This window comes from Cryptomeria japonica, chromosome 5 (assembly GCF_030272615.1).
Source record: "Cryptomeria japonica chromosome 5, Sugi_1.0, whole genome shotgun sequence".
In the NCBI taxonomy this organism is placed as follows: Eukaryota; Viridiplantae; Streptophyta; class Pinopsida; order Cupressales; family Cupressaceae; genus Cryptomeria; species Cryptomeria japonica.
Genome location: NC_081409.1, coordinates 757,144,561 through 757,165,148, shown reverse-complemented (window position 1 = coordinate 757,165,148; position 20,588 = coordinate 757,144,561). Strand labels below are relative to the sequence as shown.

General features: G+C 35.2%; 1 protein-coding gene across 5 annotated transcripts in view; it reads right to left on the bottom strand.

Moving 5' to 3' along the window:
* The window catches only part of LOC131036497 (sister chromatid cohesion protein SCC2), a 100,613-nt gene that overhangs the window by 44,114 nt on the left and 35,911 nt on the right, over nucleotides 1-20,588 (bottom strand). For 4 of the 5 annotated variants that reach the window (XM_059221721.1, XM_057968397.2, XM_057968394.2 and 1 more), the window contains exons 6-18: nucleotides 18,535-18,642; nucleotides 18,170-18,272; nucleotides 8,666-8,762; nucleotides 8,357-8,546; nucleotides 7,814-8,236; nucleotides 7,196-7,728; nucleotides 6,890-7,100; nucleotides 6,722-6,772; nucleotides 6,470-6,628; nucleotides 6,180-6,347; nucleotides 4,224-4,523; nucleotides 3,954-4,106; nucleotides 3,403-3,572 (exon numbers count right to left, since the gene is read on the bottom strand). In XM_059221721.1, the coding sequence (XP_059077704.1) occupies nucleotides 3,403-3,572; nucleotides 3,954-4,106; nucleotides 4,224-4,523; nucleotides 6,180-6,347; nucleotides 6,470-6,628; nucleotides 6,722-6,772; nucleotides 6,890-7,100; nucleotides 7,196-7,728; nucleotides 7,814-8,236; nucleotides 8,357-8,546; nucleotides 8,666-8,762; nucleotides 18,170-18,272; nucleotides 18,535-18,642 (2,666 nt within the window). The remainder of the gene's footprint in view (nucleotides 1-3,402; nucleotides 3,573-3,953; nucleotides 4,107-4,223; nucleotides 4,524-6,179; nucleotides 6,348-6,469; nucleotides 6,629-6,721; nucleotides 6,773-6,889; nucleotides 7,101-7,195; nucleotides 7,729-7,813; nucleotides 8,237-8,356; nucleotides 8,547-8,665; nucleotides 8,763-18,169; nucleotides 18,273-18,534; nucleotides 18,643-20,588) is intronic. The other variant, XM_057968395.2, reaches the window with a different exon arrangement.

Genomic DNA, 20,588 nt, shown 5'->3' with positions numbered 1-20,588 from the left:
AGCAACAAAAAAAAATTCCCCACTCAACCAAAAACAATCTCGGGTACCACCAAGGGAGGGGATGTTTTAGAATCTATTTTTTATTAACGTTCCACTGGAAGAAACAAACCCTAATTTATATTAACCCTAAAAATTTATAATAAAATTCTTAACCTTATGCATGTAGATTTAAACAACAGAAATTCAGGCAATTATCAGTTGCGGTATCTTCAAGTAATCCAGGTCAGATTTAAATGACATACCATGAATGCTGGATCGAAAACCTACACAAATGACCAAACACACATATATAATCAAACCTAGCAGACCCTTTTCAAACCTTGGCTGCTCTGTTCCTATGCCCAGCATTTTCTTTCAACCTCCTGTAGGGCTTTGCTGCTCCTCATACCAACACCAGACTTGTTGCACTTGCTGGAAATGCCTTTGATTATCTTCAGCAAATACAATTTGCAAACTCTACTCGAAACAATCCCACAGCCTTTATGGCCTTTCATTGCACTTACGCCAATGTTGCAGACAATTGCACACAGAAAACAGATTTTGGCACACACAAGCTAGAATTGCCAACAAACTTGATAACAACCAAAACTTAAATTCTTTGGAAATTTGAAAGAAAGAATAATTCAAGAACAAAGTTGATCAAAAATCCAAAATGCAAATAAAAGCAGAAACTTGAAACTTTGAAATTTAAGTCCAGAAAATACGGACTTCAAAAAGGCCAAGCTAAAGTGTCAAACAAATCAAAAATATCTGCTGAAGCAGTCTACTTAAGCAATGAAGGAGAGATCAGGATAAGTAATAAGTGGAATGAAACTCCATCTTTCTATGTTCACTGTTCAAAATTGCATCACTTCCTTGTCACACAAAATGCAGATTGAGTGGAGGATAACATTTTCAGCAGTTCAGACTTGGACATTCAATGTTCGAGGAAGTAGAGACAAGAATGATCATTTTGCTTATATAATGTTATAATAAGAATTAGGGTTGAACATGGATGATTAGATTTAAGGTGATATGTGTGTGTACTCCTAGATTGACTAATAAAAACCATGACAAGCTGTTTCATCTTGTAAGCAGAACAAGAAAATGCAACTAAAATTTCCTAGGACTGCTCAATGTTTCAGAAGCCTCTAAACTAATTCCATCACAAATCCAGAATTTTTCAGTACCTGAAACACGTTTGGATTAGGGGAGGTCCAGTACATTTACAGCAACGTAACATTTAGAATTAGAAACTTTCAAGCATCAAGCTTTTCAAGTTACTTCCAAGGCTAGAAGATTGGTTCTATCCTTCTTGCAACGTATTTCAACCCCTATGAATGCCAAATGCCCATTTTATACACAGCCACTCATGCAGATGATAACATATCTGTGACATTGTGTCCTTTCCACTGGTGTCCATTATGACTGAGCAACCCTTCACCATTCACACTCTGGAGTCTGGACTAAATGGGAATACATACACTACCAATTTTTAGTCTCTGTCTAAAGGATTGTAGACCATGGATATTAGAAAAAGTGCTGGTAGGAATACCTTAGTTCCTCCTTGGATTTCAATCATGACCTCTTAGAGGGGATACAGATCAAAGAACCATTTATGTTGAGGTGCCTTGTATATAATAGATCCAAGGAAAATATCATGTTTGAAAAGACATCAAGACCATGGAGATTAGGAAACTGAAAAGTTCTGATAGGAATAACCTTCCTTCTTCCTTGCATTTCAATCAAGACCTCTTAGAGGGGATAGAGATCAAAGAACCACTTATCTTCAGGTGCCTTGTCTATAATAGATCCACGGAAGTAGCATGTTTGAAATGACATCAAGGAGGTCCCTTGCTATGTTTTGCATTATCTATAGATCAAAGTTGTTTGCCCTTGACCTACAGGATTAACTTATTTCAAAATATTGAGCAATTTAAGGGACTTTTGAGGCCAAAAGACTGAACCAATCATTCTTTCCACAAATTTCAGCCACTTGTATTACACACTCATTAGCAATGAAAGTCACTAAGGCAGAAAGTGACAGATCCACGATACCACATCCCCTCTGCAAGTGGCCACTAGGATACCTGAAACAGCTTATTCTTTGTGACAGTGTCAAGGATGAACTACTCTTCACCACTCAAACTAAGCCAGGGAAAGGAAATTAAAGATGTAATGGCCTGAATATAATGCTGGAATTTAACAGAAAAGAACATTAACTGTAGGATGTCACAAAACACATCGACAGGAAGTCCCAATGTGTGCAGTCTCTGAACTACCTAGCCTCAAAGCAAAAACACATATTACCAATATTCAATACTTAAAAGGGTGTCAACCATGTAGGTTAGGAATGATTTTATGAAGAATACCTTGCTTTTCTCTCAAGATTTTTCAATCAGGCCCTCTTAGCCCAAGCCATCTTCTCAAATACTTCATCAAAAAATATATCAATGTTTTCATTGTGATTGAAAAACAAACAAAACTAGAGGCTTGCTCTCCATAAGTTTTCACCTCTTGGATCTTAGAAACAGTTAGCTTCAGAGCATGACACCTTCCTTTCTTAGGATTAAATAGAGTAAACAAGTTTGTATATATTGATTAAACTTGGGTTCTGTTTGGATTTTCACCTCTCATTTGATTCTCTTGCCTCCTGGTTTAAGACCTGGACTTAGCCTTAGTCTTTTAAATTTGGTTATTAGGAACCTTTAAGCACTCCTCATCAGTTATTGTAACTTGTGTTCTCCAGTTCCATTGACCTTGGTTATTCAAGGACATTAATATCATTTTTAATTTTTTTTTCTCCTCCTCTTTCTTCCCTCCCTTCTATATCTAGCACCTTTCAGAAGTGGCAAAAACAGAAATTTCATGCGTAAATGTTTGCATCTCCATTTCCTAAAGTATTTAAGGACCAATCTATTGCTTTCAAGTTGTAATCAAGAAGCTAGCAATACTAAGCTGATTATGTTCCTTGCTCGTTGTCTTTCAGTCAGCACACACTAAGTTCTAGATAATCAGTCTGAAATCTCAGTTGATACTTTTTGACATGGAATTCTACAGCATTTTCTTGTTGGTATGTCAATCCGTATTTTTCTGAATCCCACAAACCACCCTCAGTTTTGGACGTTATCAAGAACATAATTGATGATGGTCATCTTCTCTTTTGAATTTGATAATTTTTGTCTCAAAAGTATACTAAAGAATAACTACACATTGATTGAATTACAATTAAAAATATGCTAAAAAATGACAACAATGTGACCATGCAAAATAAAAATCAAGGAACCGATCAAAAATTCCATCCAATCATTTTTTTTCAAATAGAAACCAACCATAGCTAATCCAAAGATAAATTTGAAGTAATGAAATCTCACATATCATTAAAAAGAATACTAAAAAAATCAAAAACCGATTCTGACTAACTTTATGCAAGCATGCACAACTGTCAGGAAAGAATAGCGAACTATCATTTGCTTCAAATCCCGTTCCAATTCTTCCACAAAATTCTGAGGAGGTCTCCGAAGCAAAGGGAGGACTGTATCAATTACAAAAAGAATACTCTGAAGCAGCTGTGCAACATCTCGATTATCAGCCTGTTGAATAATACAAGCACAAAAAGATGATTATAACACTAGTATAAACACAACCAAGATACCTGATGAAAGAATAAACAACACATCATATGGTAGAGCATTATAATCTTGAAATGAAGTATCACTGATCAAAAAGAAATCAATTTAAACATTTTTTCTTCAGAAACTTTTCAAAGCACATCTAGATTGAACCCTAATCAAGTCTTATTCATCCAATTGTACATAAAATTTTATGCATTGCAACCCTTTATTTGTTGATTATCTTGGTATCAAATGGTATCTTCCCTACATCACATTTTGCTTGGGATAACATTTGTAGATATGAATGAGGCCAAAACATATCAAAATGCACCATGATTGAATCGGCCTTTGAAAACATACCTGGGTCTTCAGATATGGCTGAAGAGTGATCACAAAACGTGAAGGATCAGATGAAGGAGAACATAAAGTTGGGTCCACCATACAAAATGCATGTAATGCCAACACATATGGAAGAGCCCGAACTTCTGATTCTTCACTGTTTGTTTCTTCTGCCTGATAAAATTACAGAAATTTAACCAATTGTGAGACAAAATGCTTTCCTTGAAAGCATCTGCATTGCATTTAGGCCATGTGTTAGATTTAGATAAATACTATCATTCAACCTGGTACCTGCAAAATCCGTTCTAATAAGCACTGGCACATTAGTTCACAGTGTTTCCGAACAATGGCCTGTTGAACTGCATTTGTACCAATACTTTTTGCAGTCTGAGGGCAGAAGTCTAAAGCCAAACTGCGCTTAATGATGGTAACCAATGCCTGATGAGTGTGCAACCTTCTCAGCACATCAACTAACTGTTCCGTTCGCTCTGCTATTTCTAGTGGTATACTACTTCCATCCCCAACATTTTGAGTTTGTGTATCAGAAGACTCTTCAAACCACAGCTCATAGAAGGTTCTGCAAACAAGGTCCTGCAACAGTTGCCAAGCAATTAGCAGAGCCTTATTCTGACAAACAGAAGCTTGAATCTGGAAAGGCAAAAGCTCCTCAACATGAAATCAAAATACACCCAGTATTTCCCTCTTAAAGCCAACAGTACTAATTTTCACAGACTTGTACAGTACAATGAAATTGGAAAACTTCGAAACTCGATCTGCAAGGTTGGAAAAGGCTAGTATATAGAAATTGGTAGAACAAAGCAGACATCCCTAAAAACTCAAATGAAGTAAATCACATTTAGAATCCAAGTTGCCAGTTGAAGTTTGGGTTCAGGTACAGGTTAGAAGTTTTGATTGGCGATACAGTAGATATTTTCAACCTAGTTTTAATACAGCTGGTTACAGCCATTACTCAATTAAACTCACATCTTCAGATACAATTAACACTTGAGACCATTCCATTTCCACTCATTAAATTTAAATATTAATAATGATTAATAAGCATACATAAGAAATACAATTAACAATAAATAATATTAATATTCATTAAAAAATAAAATTAATATTTATTATTAATGAATATAAGATAACTATAAAATTATAAACATACAATTATAAATAAATCATATTGAAATTTCTAAAGCTAAATGATTATATTATAAATTAAAAATTCAAATATAAAATGAAACCTCTTAAAAAATTGAATGACAATATTTCAACTTCAACTTTTAACTCTTAAAAATAAAGCTAAAGCTTCTTTCAATTACAAACCTAAAGTTAAAGTTCTAAAGCTAAAGTTTCAACTTCTACTCCTACAGTTTGGATCTCTCAACAAATAAATGATAAACCTAAAGTTGAAGTTCTAAACCTGAAGATAAAGTTTTAACTTTTAAACCTACAGTTTGGATCTCGCAACAACAAATTATAAACCTTAAGTTTGCAACAGGACAGAAAAGATGTTGGCTTCATTCAATGTCATTGCAGAGTTAAAGACATTCAAGCAGAGAGGCAGCTGCTTGCACACTGAGACGTGAAAAATACAATTTCTGATTTCAAATAAGGTTTAAAAAATCTGTACGAGTATAATGCAGGGTTTAGATGGTGAATTTGCGACTTAAGCAATAGGAACAAAGATTTCATCAAGATTTTTAAAACCAGTTCCTGTGGGTTCGCCAAGAGTCCAGCCTCGGCACCCTGGGTCCCTATGGGTCTATCACTATCCTGAACCTGTACCAGAACCAGGACCACATTTCTGCAATACAAGAAACATAATAGAAGAATCCGGTAACATAGCTTTAAATGAGTGGCTTCTTGTCAATTATTTGCATTAAACGCAGTGGATTCTTGTCAAATGCATGCAACAAGAAAATGAATCTTTCAAAATTGATAATCATTATGTTGGGGAACAACAATTACAACTATTCAAGAAAACTGTAATTCTTTGATTTGTTTTACTCATACTGCTAAAAATTACATGACAGCTTGTGTTATGTAAATAAATATATATTCAAAAACTGCAACACTAGTATTGTTGTGAAAATTGACACCAAAAAAAAAATCCTCTAATACCTTCAGTTCTAAATGTGCATCTTAACAAATTTCTAGCTGCTTGATTCAGCTGTGTTTTGTTTTGACTTCACATTTTTTAAGTCTATTGTGAAAGTTCAAATAACTGAAATGGCAATATACCTGTATACTTGTTTCTTCATCGTTGATACGAGAGATCATACGAACACAAGCATTTGCTGCTTGCTTGAACTCACACTTGGACATGCACATGTCCCGAATAATCTTCACAACCCGCTTACGAACACTTACTCCTGTGTCCATAATTCTCTCTGAAACTTTGTCGAAATACTGACAAAATTGCAGTAGCATGGCATATTATTACTTAACAAAGATTCCTTCACATCAAGGAAAACAAAAGAAATATTTTTTTTTTACATAAGTGGAGATGCTCAGATAAGTTCAATGTTTACCTGTACAGCTACATCAGGATGAGAGGCTATATGTCGACCAACAAGCTCCATGGCTGCTTCTCGTACAGAAATTGCAGAATCAAGAAATCTGCCCTCTACTGCAGACTTAACACGTTTATCACCTAATACTCCAGGATCTGCTTCCACAATTGCACTAACCTAAGACATCCGAAATAAATCAAATCAAACACGGTTGAATATCATAAAGGATATATATAATCACTTTACCAATTACACAGTAAATTAACTTACCGCACGTAATGCCTTGGCACGCGGAGTTGGTGAATTCTCTTGCAAGCTGGCCTGTGACAAATTGATATGATAAATTAGGTGCAGAGAAAAGTTGCATCAGAAATAAACATACAAAAACAATCTGAAAAATAACAAAACTTTTAAAGAAAAATATAACAAGGTATATACCAGCAATATATCAAGTATTTTATCAAACCCACGAGCAAGTGATCTCTGTTGGCCTAATGCTGCTGAGATCTTTGTAATGGCATTCCTAGACAAAGGCAAAGGAGCAACTCCAAAATCTTGTACAGGAGCTTTTGAAGTCCACCTTCCATGGTAGTAGGGAAGCAACTGTGTTGCATTAGGATCATCTCTATACCACTGACATAGATAAAACCTGCATCACACTTGTCCATCTTCTTTTAAATAATGCAAGAGAGTGAAAATGAAAATCCACTCAAGAAACAAGATGTTACAAAAAAATTAACATACCTTCGAGCAAAAGTAGATGTATCATCTGTGGATCCAGCTTCCTGCAGATAGTTTAAAAGAATTTGCTGAAGGACATCGAATCCTGAAATTTGAGGTGAAACTTCTGCTGTTTGCCTTGTACTGTTTTTTGGATTGCCTTCTTTATTTTTGACAGCTCCTTTTGAGTTAGAACTAAGCATGGAAAGTTGCTTCCTGCAAAGGCAACAGTGGCAAAGCCAGCCACGACCCAGCATATCCAATCCCGTCACACCGATGCACTCACCATGAAATGATCTCTTACATCCATCACAATGAATCATAAACTTTGCAGCTTTTCCTTCTAAACAAATAGCACACTTCTGTTTTTGCATTCCAGAAACTTCAGACTTATCTTCTACCAATTCTTGCAAAATCCAAAACTTCTCATTACTGCAAGCTACAGCATCATGCTTTAGTCTTGCAGCAATCTGCCCAAGAAGGTCTATTGCCATTCCACGTACAACAGCATCTTTACACTTCAATCCCACACTCCCAAAAAGTAGAAGACAAAGAACCTGAAGACATGAAATATATTACCAATTTATTGACAAAAATCATGATGGAAAGTAGGCTAAGGCATGCAGTTTTGCAGTCCATTACCTGTAGTAAAAGTCCAGCAGCTGGATATTCAGGTATATTCAACGTTGTCAGTAAATCTACAACAAGATTCTCAACAACTCCTTTAATGTCTGATCCATCCTGAGCTTTTGGAGAATTCCACCGCTGGAGTACAGTTCCCCAAAAATGCATGCAAGCCTCAGCTGCAGGTTCAAAACATTTAGCTGGACTATTAGAGTGTTCAGCTGTGTCAGGTTCAGCACTAGCTGTCTCACGTAGTTCAGGTAGAGCAACACTACATTGAACCACCTGAATCAACAAGGCTGTTATCATCTGGATTTGCTTCTGGTCTTCATCTGGTAAATGATAAGCTCTGAGACTACGTTTGGATGACGGCAATTTCCAAAGCAGCTGAAAGATTTCATCCATTATGATGGTACGGTGCTGGACATATGAGCTGAAAATCTATATTTCCATAATAACTCTCAGTATAAGCAATCCAAGTGTAGTCTAGAAAATCAAATTCAAAACAAACACATCACTCTGCTTCACTCATTACACGCCTAAACAGAGGAGATGCATTACCGCACATACTACGCCAATAGCCTTCAATTGCAATAGCTGTATATTATCAATGGCAAATGTAGCAATGCTTGTTTTTATCAGTTGTAGAACAGAACTGTCAAGAAGGCGCTCAATTAGCAGCAGTTCTTTCAAAAGCCCAAGAATACTGCACAATTTCTGAAGCATGGAGGATACAGAACCAGAAACCCTGCTGAGAAATAGTAAGAATACAGACTTCAATAATATGATTATTACTGGCAATAATTTGGTTGGCAAGGTCTATAAACTGAATAACAGGTCTTGGAATTCAAGAATTTCAAAACTACTTACTTCAACGGGTTCAATTTCCTATTCAAAACTTTAGTCTTACGACGGCTCTTTTTCCCTGGTCCATACTCAGTATCATCATCGTCATCATCTTCATCAACTTCACAAGAAATCAAAAAGAGAGAAAATTAATTTCATTATCAGCAGATGGCATTAAATATCCTTACGATAACTGCACCCATACCGAAATAACATTGAAAGCATCGAACAAATACAGAGAATTAATAAGCAACCCAGAGATTTGATTATCATAACGACTACACAAATTACCAAGAAAAAATACTTCACTAACTTACAATTGGGTATTGTCACATCGATGTATGAACATGAATATTTTCCAATTCATGTTTTAAGTTAAAAGTTAAAACACTTTGCCCTGGAACAGACACGTCATGGAAAATGCCACATTTAGAGAAAAAATGTATAAGGATGACTAGGAAACAAAACGCTTACGAACCAGAGGAAAGAAATTACAAAATGCAAGGAAAGGCCCACAACATGCCCAGGTGCAACTGAAATTTGTAAAGATACAGCTAAAACCCTATGTTGCTGGTTATGGTGTGGATCTTGGTTCAAGTTTGTCAATCCGAATCGTGGATTTGACAGAAAAACAATTGGATTGAATTTGTTCATACTAAAAAATGTAAAAATATTAAAAAAAATATATTACTAATACAAATATTAATAATTTAATATAAAAGCAATATATTCAAGTGCTCTAAAATTTCATCTGCAGCTCTTTCCCCAAACCTCTATTCAGTCTACCACTGTTTGGCTGGACATGAAACTAGAGCACTGCGTGTTACTTACTTTGCAACAAGAATTTACCAGATCCCTGTGATGAAGGGTAATGCCCTTACAAACCCAAACACACAACAACAGAGAAACAAACAAAAAATGCATGAAAGAAACATCTGCTCTCTATTATCTCAATGAAATGAAATTACAACATTCAGAAAATGTACAAGCCACATGGACTTTTTTATTACAAAAATCTGCAGGTCAGAACCACAATCTGTACTCTGAACTGTTCTTTGTATCACACATTTGCCTTCTTTATCTTGAAAAGTGTAACCCGCCCTAGAATGCTCCGGAAAGTGTAACTCCCATTTTGGACACCATAACTCCAACTGTCCATTTTGCTGCTCAAGAAGATATTTTATTAAAAATTGGAAATCAGAAATTTGGATTTCAATAGAACAACTTCCGGGAGCCATAACTTTCGATCTGACGGTTGGCTCTTCAATAATTATATATCGTTGGAAAGCTCACGAAGAGTTCTACAACGCCATATTCCGCTAACGCAGAATTTACCCAACTTTCAAACCCATACAAAACTTATAAGGCCCTCAAAATTGCATTTGAAGTTGTATTGAAGAAATTTTCCAGAACTAAAACTTTAATATCTCTCAAAATGCCATAGGATATTCAGATGATTCTTTCACCATTCACTTAATTTTCACTTTTGCTCCTTGGGTAAGTATTCAGGTTCATACATGCACAAATGCAAACTTACTAAAAATAGCCACCCAGCCTTTTTAGCCCTTGCTGAAAAAAAAACAATATTTTTGGGTGATGCGAGATTACTTTTACACCTTGGATGCTCCTCCATCACCCTACCACACCACACCAAATCCTGAATCCAATTCAAAATGGACCTAGGTCCCACAGCTTGGCTCACAGATCTGGTAACATAACTAAAAACAAATATAAATCATCACAACACCTAGCCGTAGGTAATAAAAATTGTATACTTAAGTATTCTCCATCCCATCTAATTTTTCCCAGTCAATCAAGAACTAATATATCTACAACACTAATACCACAGCCGAATATCCTTTTATAAGGATTTACATATGAAAATATTAAATAATATACCAAAGTATTCGCCATCCCATCTAATCTTTCCTGGTCAATTAACCATTGCATTACCTACAACACTAACACCACAACATAACATCCATTAATAAGGATTCACGTATACATCACAAATCATTGTATGACATAATTTTGTATTGCTTGCACAAGCATTTTTTTTTTACTGACATTAACAAAATATTACAAAACAATTAACAAAATGATATGTAAGTGATACAATAGGCATAAATTCAAACAATAAAATACATAAAAGGAGCACATCAATTAAGAGACACACTACCCACAGATATACATCATATCGCTCATACATCATGTACTCCAACTCAATGCTCCACAAGCTTTATCATGACAATTGAATTTAATTTTAATTTAACTCTCTCCTAACTATCTTTGTCTTCAAATGTCCAGGCACTTGAATCTTTCCAATCTAGGTCTCACATTTCAAACTAGTCTTTGAAACTTCATCCCATAACATGGATATTTGATCCTTTCATCAATAAGTGGGCATGATGACCTCATCAAAAACTATATCTTTTTTTAAAATTACAAGTTAGGGTTATTTCCTGTTCCAATTATATCTGTCTAATCTTGGTCGTGCATTTCAAGTAGATCTTTGACCCCTAATCACAAAAGGGATTATTGACCCTTCATCACATCTTTGACCCATGAATCACGAAAGGGACTGTTGACTCTTCATCACTCAAGTGGTCATAATGAGCACTCTTACAACTATATTTTATTTCACATCACAAGTTAGGGGTTTGGAATATTTCCAACCCCAATTAAAGTTATATTCAGATATGAAGCAATATCATAGCACGAAGACATGACAGGCCATCTTGAGCTTCACTTCAAAATGATGCTTAGAACATATCTTTAGTAGACTGGTGTCATCATAAGAAACATTGTTTATTACATTATTAAATAATCATAGGTCATAAATTTCTGTACCTCCAGATATTCATCCCCTTGAGCTGTGACAAGTTTCAAGCAGAGTACCTTACTTCGTCCCCGAATTCCCCAGCTTAGCCTCTTTAGCCCTGGGCAGCTCTCCAAGGAATTACTGGATGCTGTATCAGACCTCTCAAGATAGAGAGGGAGGATGATGACGTTGGTTCCTCTAGTCCCAGTCTTGCTATAGACATATGACAATGTAGGCTTGAGGTGCTGGCCTCCTACTTTGGCCCATTTTAATTCCTGCTTCCATTTCATGGGAATGTCCTTCCTTCACTTGACTATACTTGCAACTGGTCATATGATTTGGCATCTAGCCTTTTTAGATTTACACATTTTACTCATAGCTTTTCAGTATTTAGACAGTATTAAGAACCTAGGATCCATTCCATCCTATAGCTTTCCTATCATAATTGGATGCTGTTCCCAGTCCCATTGACTACCTTTAGACTTTAGTAATTGTGAACATTAATAAAACTAAACACTAGTCTGTAGACCATGTCATTGTTGTTGGACCGAGCGTCTTTTAGTTCAACACTATTTCAGCTGTGAGACAAAGGAGATAGAACAATATATCCTTCCAAGGCAGTGATTCTTGATCCCTTATCTCCAAAACAAAGATTCTCTTGATCCAACATGACAACAGAAGAGCAAACATTCTTCCCCATTTTATATTTCTTGGTCATTCTAGTGGTTGATGAAATTAGGTATATATGTTATCTGACAATTTGAAAGCAGCAAAAATTTGCAGATATCTACTGTATGCTCAGAAAAGAGACAAGCTAATAGAGCAGAATATACTTTGGCAAATACGAACAAAGTTACACAAAATTGGGGTTCTTTATGGACATCACAAAAGGCACATTGATCTGTTAAACTCTCCAAATAAGTAGAATCTACCTATCACTCCCCAAAGAATCCATGACTTAAGGTCTTGAAGGATAGTTCTAAATGAGTTGCCCAAATCCATGATGATCAACTTTCCAAGCTTTAGGTGAAAGACATGAGTTTGGTGAAGCTTTTAATGATTTCAACAAAGGGAGCTCATCTCCAATTAAACTAGCAACAAACGCCTTTTACTTGGTGAAATCAACATTGAAAAAAGAAGTGATCTTGAAGAAAAAGAAAGAAGTTATCCTTAAATGCTCAAATTCCTTAACCTCAAGGAATCCACGATGTCACTTCTCAAATTCCTTAACCCAAGGAATCCACGATTTAGGAGTCTTGAATGAGATAAAAGATGAAAATCACCTTAACTCAATTTATCCTTGGATTTTTAAAGTTTACAAGCAATGTGATTTAAATGATGAAAACAATTGAACACCTCAATAAAGCAAAATCAAGAAAAAAGAAAGTGAAGAATGAAGATGAAGTGATCTTTTTTCCTTGACCTCAAGGAATCCACAACTGAGGCTTGAAGGTGAGGTGAAGCGAAAGTTGTATTATCCAAATTCATCCTTGAGGATTTTCAAAAATCGCAAACAAAACATCTTTGATAAGAGAAAGCTGGAAAGAGGATGTTAAGTGTTATGCTCAAATTCCTTGACCTCCAGGAATCCACGATGTCACTTCTCAAATTCCTTGACTAGGGTGTGTTAAGTTTGTATCAGATTTAGAAAAGCTGGTAATTCTAATTTTTATATGTACCTTAAAACTGGATATTTCAATTTGCAGAATGATTATTATAATACTGATTTCTGAATACATTTCAAATTATACACAGAAAATGGCGAATTATACACAGTTCAAATTATCAGATTCTTTAATGCTGAGTACACAATATTCCTTTCACAGTGTTATTGCTCAGAATGTTCTCCGCGATATTATCGATCCACCTTGGCAACCATCCAAATGGAACATATGCAATAATATATATATGTTCGACGGTCATATAGGGTCGCGACTCTATGTGAGTCTACGATTATCTTTGATAAGTGATAACAAATCATAGCCAATAACAAATGGTATAACTAATGACCGATTATATATGTAATCGGTAATATATGGCTATTACTGATTACATATAGAATCGGTGATATGTATATGAACCGATAGTTAATCAAATGATCATAATGCAAATCAATAATAGTACACAGCAATATTAATCGATAATCAGAATACTGATCCGCAGTTAAGTGTAGGATAGTGATAGTAAATAATACAAATGTCCAGGGCCGATAGGCCACTTGGACATTTGATTAGATCGGTCAGAGGAATCCGACCGTAGCTACATATCTTCAACAGGGTGACATGACAACATTGTTTGATGCTTGGGTGGCGCTAATACAACCTCACACAAGTCGACTTTTTGAGAGAGAAAACATTTTAACTTCAAACTTAAATTTGGAAATACAAGTAAAAAGTCGGCCTGCCTTGGGAAATGAATCACTAAAGGTCATGACCTTAATGCAAATACCTATATATGATTGATGAGCATTTCGTTTTCTCATCAATCTAATGCAATCCCTTCAAGAGCGAGACAAAATCAGAGCAGGGATAAGAGTCCGATCAGCCGCATTTTGGTGGATTCCATCAAGCATTAGAAGCAGAATTCAATCATTATCAACATAGCCAATGAAGAGATGCAGCTCATGCTTGGATGCAAGACTCAACAAGGTGGTGAAGGGGTCGAGATTCACAAGCATGAACGACGAGACGTGCAAAATACAACATCATGTCAAAGAAATCTATCTTCATAATCAGCAGGGAGAGAACTTTACAATGATGCAATGGAAGACTCGCCACATCAAGATAGAGCAATGAAAAGGAGGAAATTTTGCAATTATCTTGAATTTCCTCCAGAAATCCAAGATTCAAGGCTAGTACACCATGGAGATATCCCTACAACAATACAAGGATCAAGGTCAAGAGCAGTCAAGGCAAAGGATTCCAAGGATGAAAGGTGAAATACATCATAAGGTGAATTCCCAAGTATGAAGAAGGATAGGTGAAAGTGATCAAATCAGAAAAAAATGATGCAATTCGAGAATATCTCCCACTATCATCACATTCATCAAGGAGCAATTTGGAATGTTGAGTATCAAGAGATATTGCTCAATCACACCACTTTTTGATGATCTACAAGATGAGCAAGTTGAGGTGGCGCGAAGTCGTTATCAACCCAATCACATCATTCCAAGTCAAAGTGTCCAAAGTCGATGTACTTGACTCATCTAATGAGGAGGATAACTACCACATGAGGAGGCACAAAGTTCAATGTACCTAACCTCATCACTCATTGGTCGGCATTCAAAGGAGGACATGTGTCCTATTCATTGTAATTTTCTTATCGATCAAGAAAGAGTTTGTTGTAACAAACCCTAATAGAGGTTTTATTGCAAAATCTTGGCCATTGATTTGAGAATCAATCTGAGCCTTTGAAATGTAAAGAGCTCTCTATATAAGGCTCAATCTCTTCATTTGTAAAGGTTAATAGTGGATCAATGGACAATAGTTAGAAGTAGAAGCCAATTAGAAATAGAGTAGAGTAGAAGAAAAGGAGATTGTTGCCAAGACTTTGTTCAGTTGTTGCAAGTAACATATTATTTTCATTGAAGATATGGTGAATTTCATGTGTTGATTCAACATTTTGCATGGTCTCTACTTCTCATTTGTTTTAATGTGATTAGATGGATGGAAGATATTGTTGTTGATAAATGGCGAAACCTATGTTCATACCACTTGGAGTTTGTTGATTGCAAATTGCAATGCGTGGTCAAAGTGAACTTAATTAAGAGCTTAACTTCAATCATTGTATGCTCATTGTTCATAATGTTGGTGTGCATGGGTGATATGAAAATTATTCATTTATCCTTAGAAGATTGCACTTTCTTTGTGTAGTTAATCCCGTATGGTGAAGCAAAGCTTGCTTTGGTTTCACCTAATCAACAATTATTTCTTACATTATTAAAGTAGTGTAGTCTTTCTCAACCCTTTATCCGTTTGCCCTTTTTTTTAAGTTTGAGATTCCACATTCCAGCAAAGTTCAAGTTAAACGGAAGTCCCCTTGTGATTCCAACAAAATCACATCACAATCACTAAGTCTATCCACAATATAAAGTCAAGACCTGACTATCAGAACCTTAGAGTCATCTCGTTTGATCACATGGTTTAGCATCCGAGAGGTCTTTGTTCAAAAGAGGATAGAATACTTAGTATTTTATTCTATGTTGCATGATGTCATAAAAAACACATCAACAAAATTGTTGATGAGTTTTTTAAGACACCATGCAACATGTCCCAAGTAGAGTGAGTTCATCTGATTAAAGAAGGCCACACTTCTAAAATAGGCAGTTAATCATTTTACCTAAGACATGTTTCCTGAATTAATGAAAGAAGACAATTTTGGGTGATGAAGCTACATTAGTTTAAGATGTGTGTATAGGTACTATTTGGATTGGTTGAATCTATAACTTATAATAGGCATGAAAGATTATTAGGCAACATTTGAACCATCGTAAAAGGAAATATGGAAATTAGATTAAAGCATTTCACCAATATTCATCCAAAAATGGCTGTCAAAATGCAAGTACCAAACCTGACATTGTGACAGCTCTTGACGGTTAGTAACCAGAAAATTACAAAGAATTAGGATAAAAGCTTCACCTAGATTCAGAATTCATACAACAGGGTTTCTACATTAAAAGTTTGGCCTACATTATTTATACACATCAATTATTTTGTCTCCGTTTGAGACATGCTTAGGCTATTCCACTCAAAATCCACTAAATGCTGAGCATGGATCACAAAACACTACATGGGGCGAAGCCAACACAGATGCAACCAAAGCTGCTGCCAAGTTTATTGAAATGATCAAATCATACGCCAAAGATCAATACTTGAGAATTCAAGCCAAGCATAAGGCCCAGAATTCAAGCCAAGCATAAGGCCCACTGGGAGCAAAACAGGAAACAAAACCATTTCGAAGTAGGAGATATGGTATGACTTCAATTGGGTAAAGATATGCTTCAAGGGCAAGGAAAGAACCTTCTATCGATCCAATTCCTTTTGAGATTGAGCAGCATGTTGGACAGAACAACTTCGAAATCAAACTACTCTTACATAAGTGAATGTTCATTTATCAATGTCAAGAACTTGTAATTTATTGAATCTTCCAGATTGAATAGAGAATAAATAGAACAAGTATTGCATCCCATTGAGGATTTTGCACTGTATTCTCTAGAGGAAATCGTTAAGGATATATTATTGCAATGGATACAAAAAATCAACAAAATCATAAATTTTGCAGGTTAATTTCAAGGGGAAACTTCCAAGTAAGGCAAAATGGTACTTCAATGGGCAAGAGAAGTAGGATTTGCCTCATCTTCTCCATAACTAAGCTTTCAGGGACCAAAGGCTTTCTTTTGGGAGATGGATGATCCAAAATGGATTAAAAAAATCTACGTGCACATATAGGAAAAGCGATATACATTTAACTATATCTGGAAAGAAGATCAAATAACAAGAAATTTGATGATAAAACCTAGTATTCTCATTGTATGAAATATGTAATGGAAAAAACAGATTTATATTTGATTCAGCACATCATCTACAACATCTGCATAAATTTTGGTGTGCAAAGGACAGAAATTGCACAATAAAGAATCCAAGCATACCAGTCCAGAACATCTTCTCTCTAGTCCTAGAATACATCCACACCATCTTTTGGTACCAAACAAGGTCTTCCATATTTATTGATTCATTGACTTCGATCTAGGGTATTTCAAACCAACAAGCAAGGTGATTGAAAGGGTTACAAGTTTCAAGACCTAACCTCTTATACTCTGAATTCATGTGACAAAATTCCCTAATAAAAAAAAACCTGTTATTAATGTTTATAACCCATTACTTCAGATCCCAGAAAAAATTTAAACTTCCATAAATTATGGACAACCACCAAACTAACAAAATGAGAGAGATCAAAAATGAATTAAGCAAAATAAAATGGCACCACTCATCTCCATAGAAATACATTATAAAACACTAATGCCAGGGTTGTATTATCCAAATAAATTTGTACAAATCCATGACAATGAATGCACATGCAAATTATGCAGCTGTTGGCATGAAGATATGTCACATGTGCTAAAGAACAAAGTACTAGTATTTTTTTACAATTCTAAAATCATATTAAGTTTCATTAAGTTATTAGGTCAGCTTTAATGTTGTTGATGGGCATTATTTAAAACTAATTGTTGTTGATGCATATGCAAGAATTTGAAAATAACAAAGAGTCCAATGTGAATTGATGGACCATTTCGCTTTCCAGATGTCATTATAAATTGTATAATGAAAAAATTTGACGTACAGAGTAAAATACATAGATATGCCATTAGCATGAATACAAATCAAACAGACCACAATTTGCTGAAAAGTGATAGTAACAATTCACCCTACTAAAAAGACCAATGTACATGTTGACATCTCCTGCCCAAAAAATGCCACAAGCTCCTTTCCAGAGCAGGTAAACCTCAAAAATGTAACTCACTACAATGCATCAAAGCTCATATACATCACATTCCTACTTTTGAGTTTTGTGTATTAACATTTATTAAGTATTAAATTTAATTTTAAATTGAAATTGAAAACCAACCATACAAATAAATCAGAGTTATGAGCAGAAGCAACATTCCAAAATCCATTTAACTGAAGATTTTTCAATCCCAATGTACTTACCCCTGTAAACATCAGGGTCTCTACCCTTATGTATCATTCGATAAGAAGGATCATATGCTTTTAATATCTGTTGTCTTGAGAAGTTGATGATCCTGTCAATGATCTGAGAACAAACTCAAAATACAGTCAGTATATACAAATTAAGCTGCACATTTGTCACCTGAAAAGCATAATTCTTTTAAACGTACTAACAAAAAGAAAGAGAAAGAAACTTTAAGGTAATATCATACACCATTCTTCATTTGACAATACGACAAAAGCTAAAATATATCAAATTGACACTGACAATAGATTTTAAAAGATTGCAATAGCTTAACTTATGAAACAAACAAATAGAAGGAAAAAAAAACTAAAAAGGAGAATACCTCTTCATTATAAACTTGCTTAGGCATGTGCCGATGCGTCATTATTGCTAGAGCTATGTGAACCGACTCTAATGCAGACATAACAATACAAAAGTTATCTGAATCAACCTGCAAAACAAATTCACCAAGGGCATGTCTATAAAAAGTTTATATCAAGCCTGACAATTCTTGCCAATATATACCCCTTCCTGCCACAATTTGATGTTTACTAATATCAAAAAAATTAAAACTGCAACCAGGCTTTGCCACGTTCCAGTCACATATATATTGTAACCAGCTTGTTCTCCTTTTGGTAATCGAATATCAATTTTTAAAAAAATTGTTGGTGTATCTACAATATACATGGCTCTAACAAATAACAGACATGTAATAATTAATCATTTAACACTGACAGAAACAATACTCAATGCATGTATAATATAACATAGCAAAAAAATACCATGCAAACAGTAGTAAAACTGCACATGCACAAGCATACAAACAAAACACAAAACATTTGTTCATATGCCAATAAAAGTAAGTTTTACATGAACAGCTCACCATTTGACAAATGGAAGTATGTTTTACATGAATAGACAGAGCAGGGAATTAACCAATCTTGGTTGCCACCCCTCTCATATTTCTCACCTTCATCTTGGAATGTGTGTTTGCTTCCTTTTCTTAATCTAGGATAATCTCACCTACCCCTTTCTCTTTTGTAATTGATTGTATTTCCTGAGTCCCATTAACCTATTTGGATTAACATGGGCACTAATACTATTTCTTTCTTTCTTTCTTTTATAATATCGCACTTCGTAAATCTCATTGTCCTATCTGGATTAATCATGGGATGCTATTAGAATTTCTTTCTTTCTTTTTTTCTTTCTAAGATGCAAATTTGGCTTCCAACCTAGTTTTGAAAACCTCCCAGAACATACATGCAGAAAAAACTCCCCGGTGCAGCTACATCTCCTCCAAAAGAGCTCATATCAACGCTTCATAAGGTTTCACCAATGAGAGGATGCAACAGTTATTTTTCGAATTTCTATGATACAGGGATGAGAGACACAGTTTCTGTGTAAAAATTTCCCTAATTGGGGACAGGAGGGAACCAGCAAAAAAAATAGGTGTTTTTAGTGTTTCTCCTTCAAAATTAATTCCAAAGCCTAAAATATTTAAGTCATAGTAATGTTGCTTATAAAAACAAACACCTTCTTTCACATCTCAAGAATACTCAAGTACCAACTTACAGCATCAGAAGCAATTTTCAATGCAATATCACAAGTGAGGACAATCTAGAGTTCTGTGTCCACATATATGTGGAGAACATTGTCAAATAATATAGTAATAGTCAACTGCACCACGTATTACAATGACCATGTCCCATGCTACAACTAAAAGATTTAATTCGGATTTTACCCTAGACAGATAAAAACAGGGAGATATCAATTTGAAAGGTGGCCATGACTTTCAACCTTGTCTCAAGAAAAAACAAGGCCTGACCAATCCCACTCTATACTTATGTGAGAAATAATCTGACGCACTACATGCATGTAAGTGCTAAGTAACTATAGTGATGATATTATTAATGGTGTGTATCTAGTTTATACATATGTGTGGCTTCTAGTACAAAATAAGCGGATAATCAAGTGATAGCTTATGGTTCCCAACTGAGCTATGAAAAGATTATAGAGCAGCTCTAGGATCAGCAAATCTGATGCAACCTATGACCTTTTATTTCTTCAAGTAGATTATGTTGGTCATCAGCATCAGAAGTCTAGGAGGTCTAGGCCTACCTCTAATTTGGGTCAGCAATGTTCTTGCTTTCTTCATATTTAGGATGCCCAGAGAAGCCATTTGATATCCATACTAGGCTGCTACTATTAGAAACAAAAGGTATTGCATCCAGTCTTGTAGTCATGAATAATAAGCATTTATTGACATCCAAAAAAGATATGGACAAGGATCCTTTCCCATGAGCTAAATAGCAGCTTCAAATGGACATGTTTGCAACAAATATAGAGACTGCACTTGTGAACATGAATCAATATAGCACATAGCCATATTACAGACTC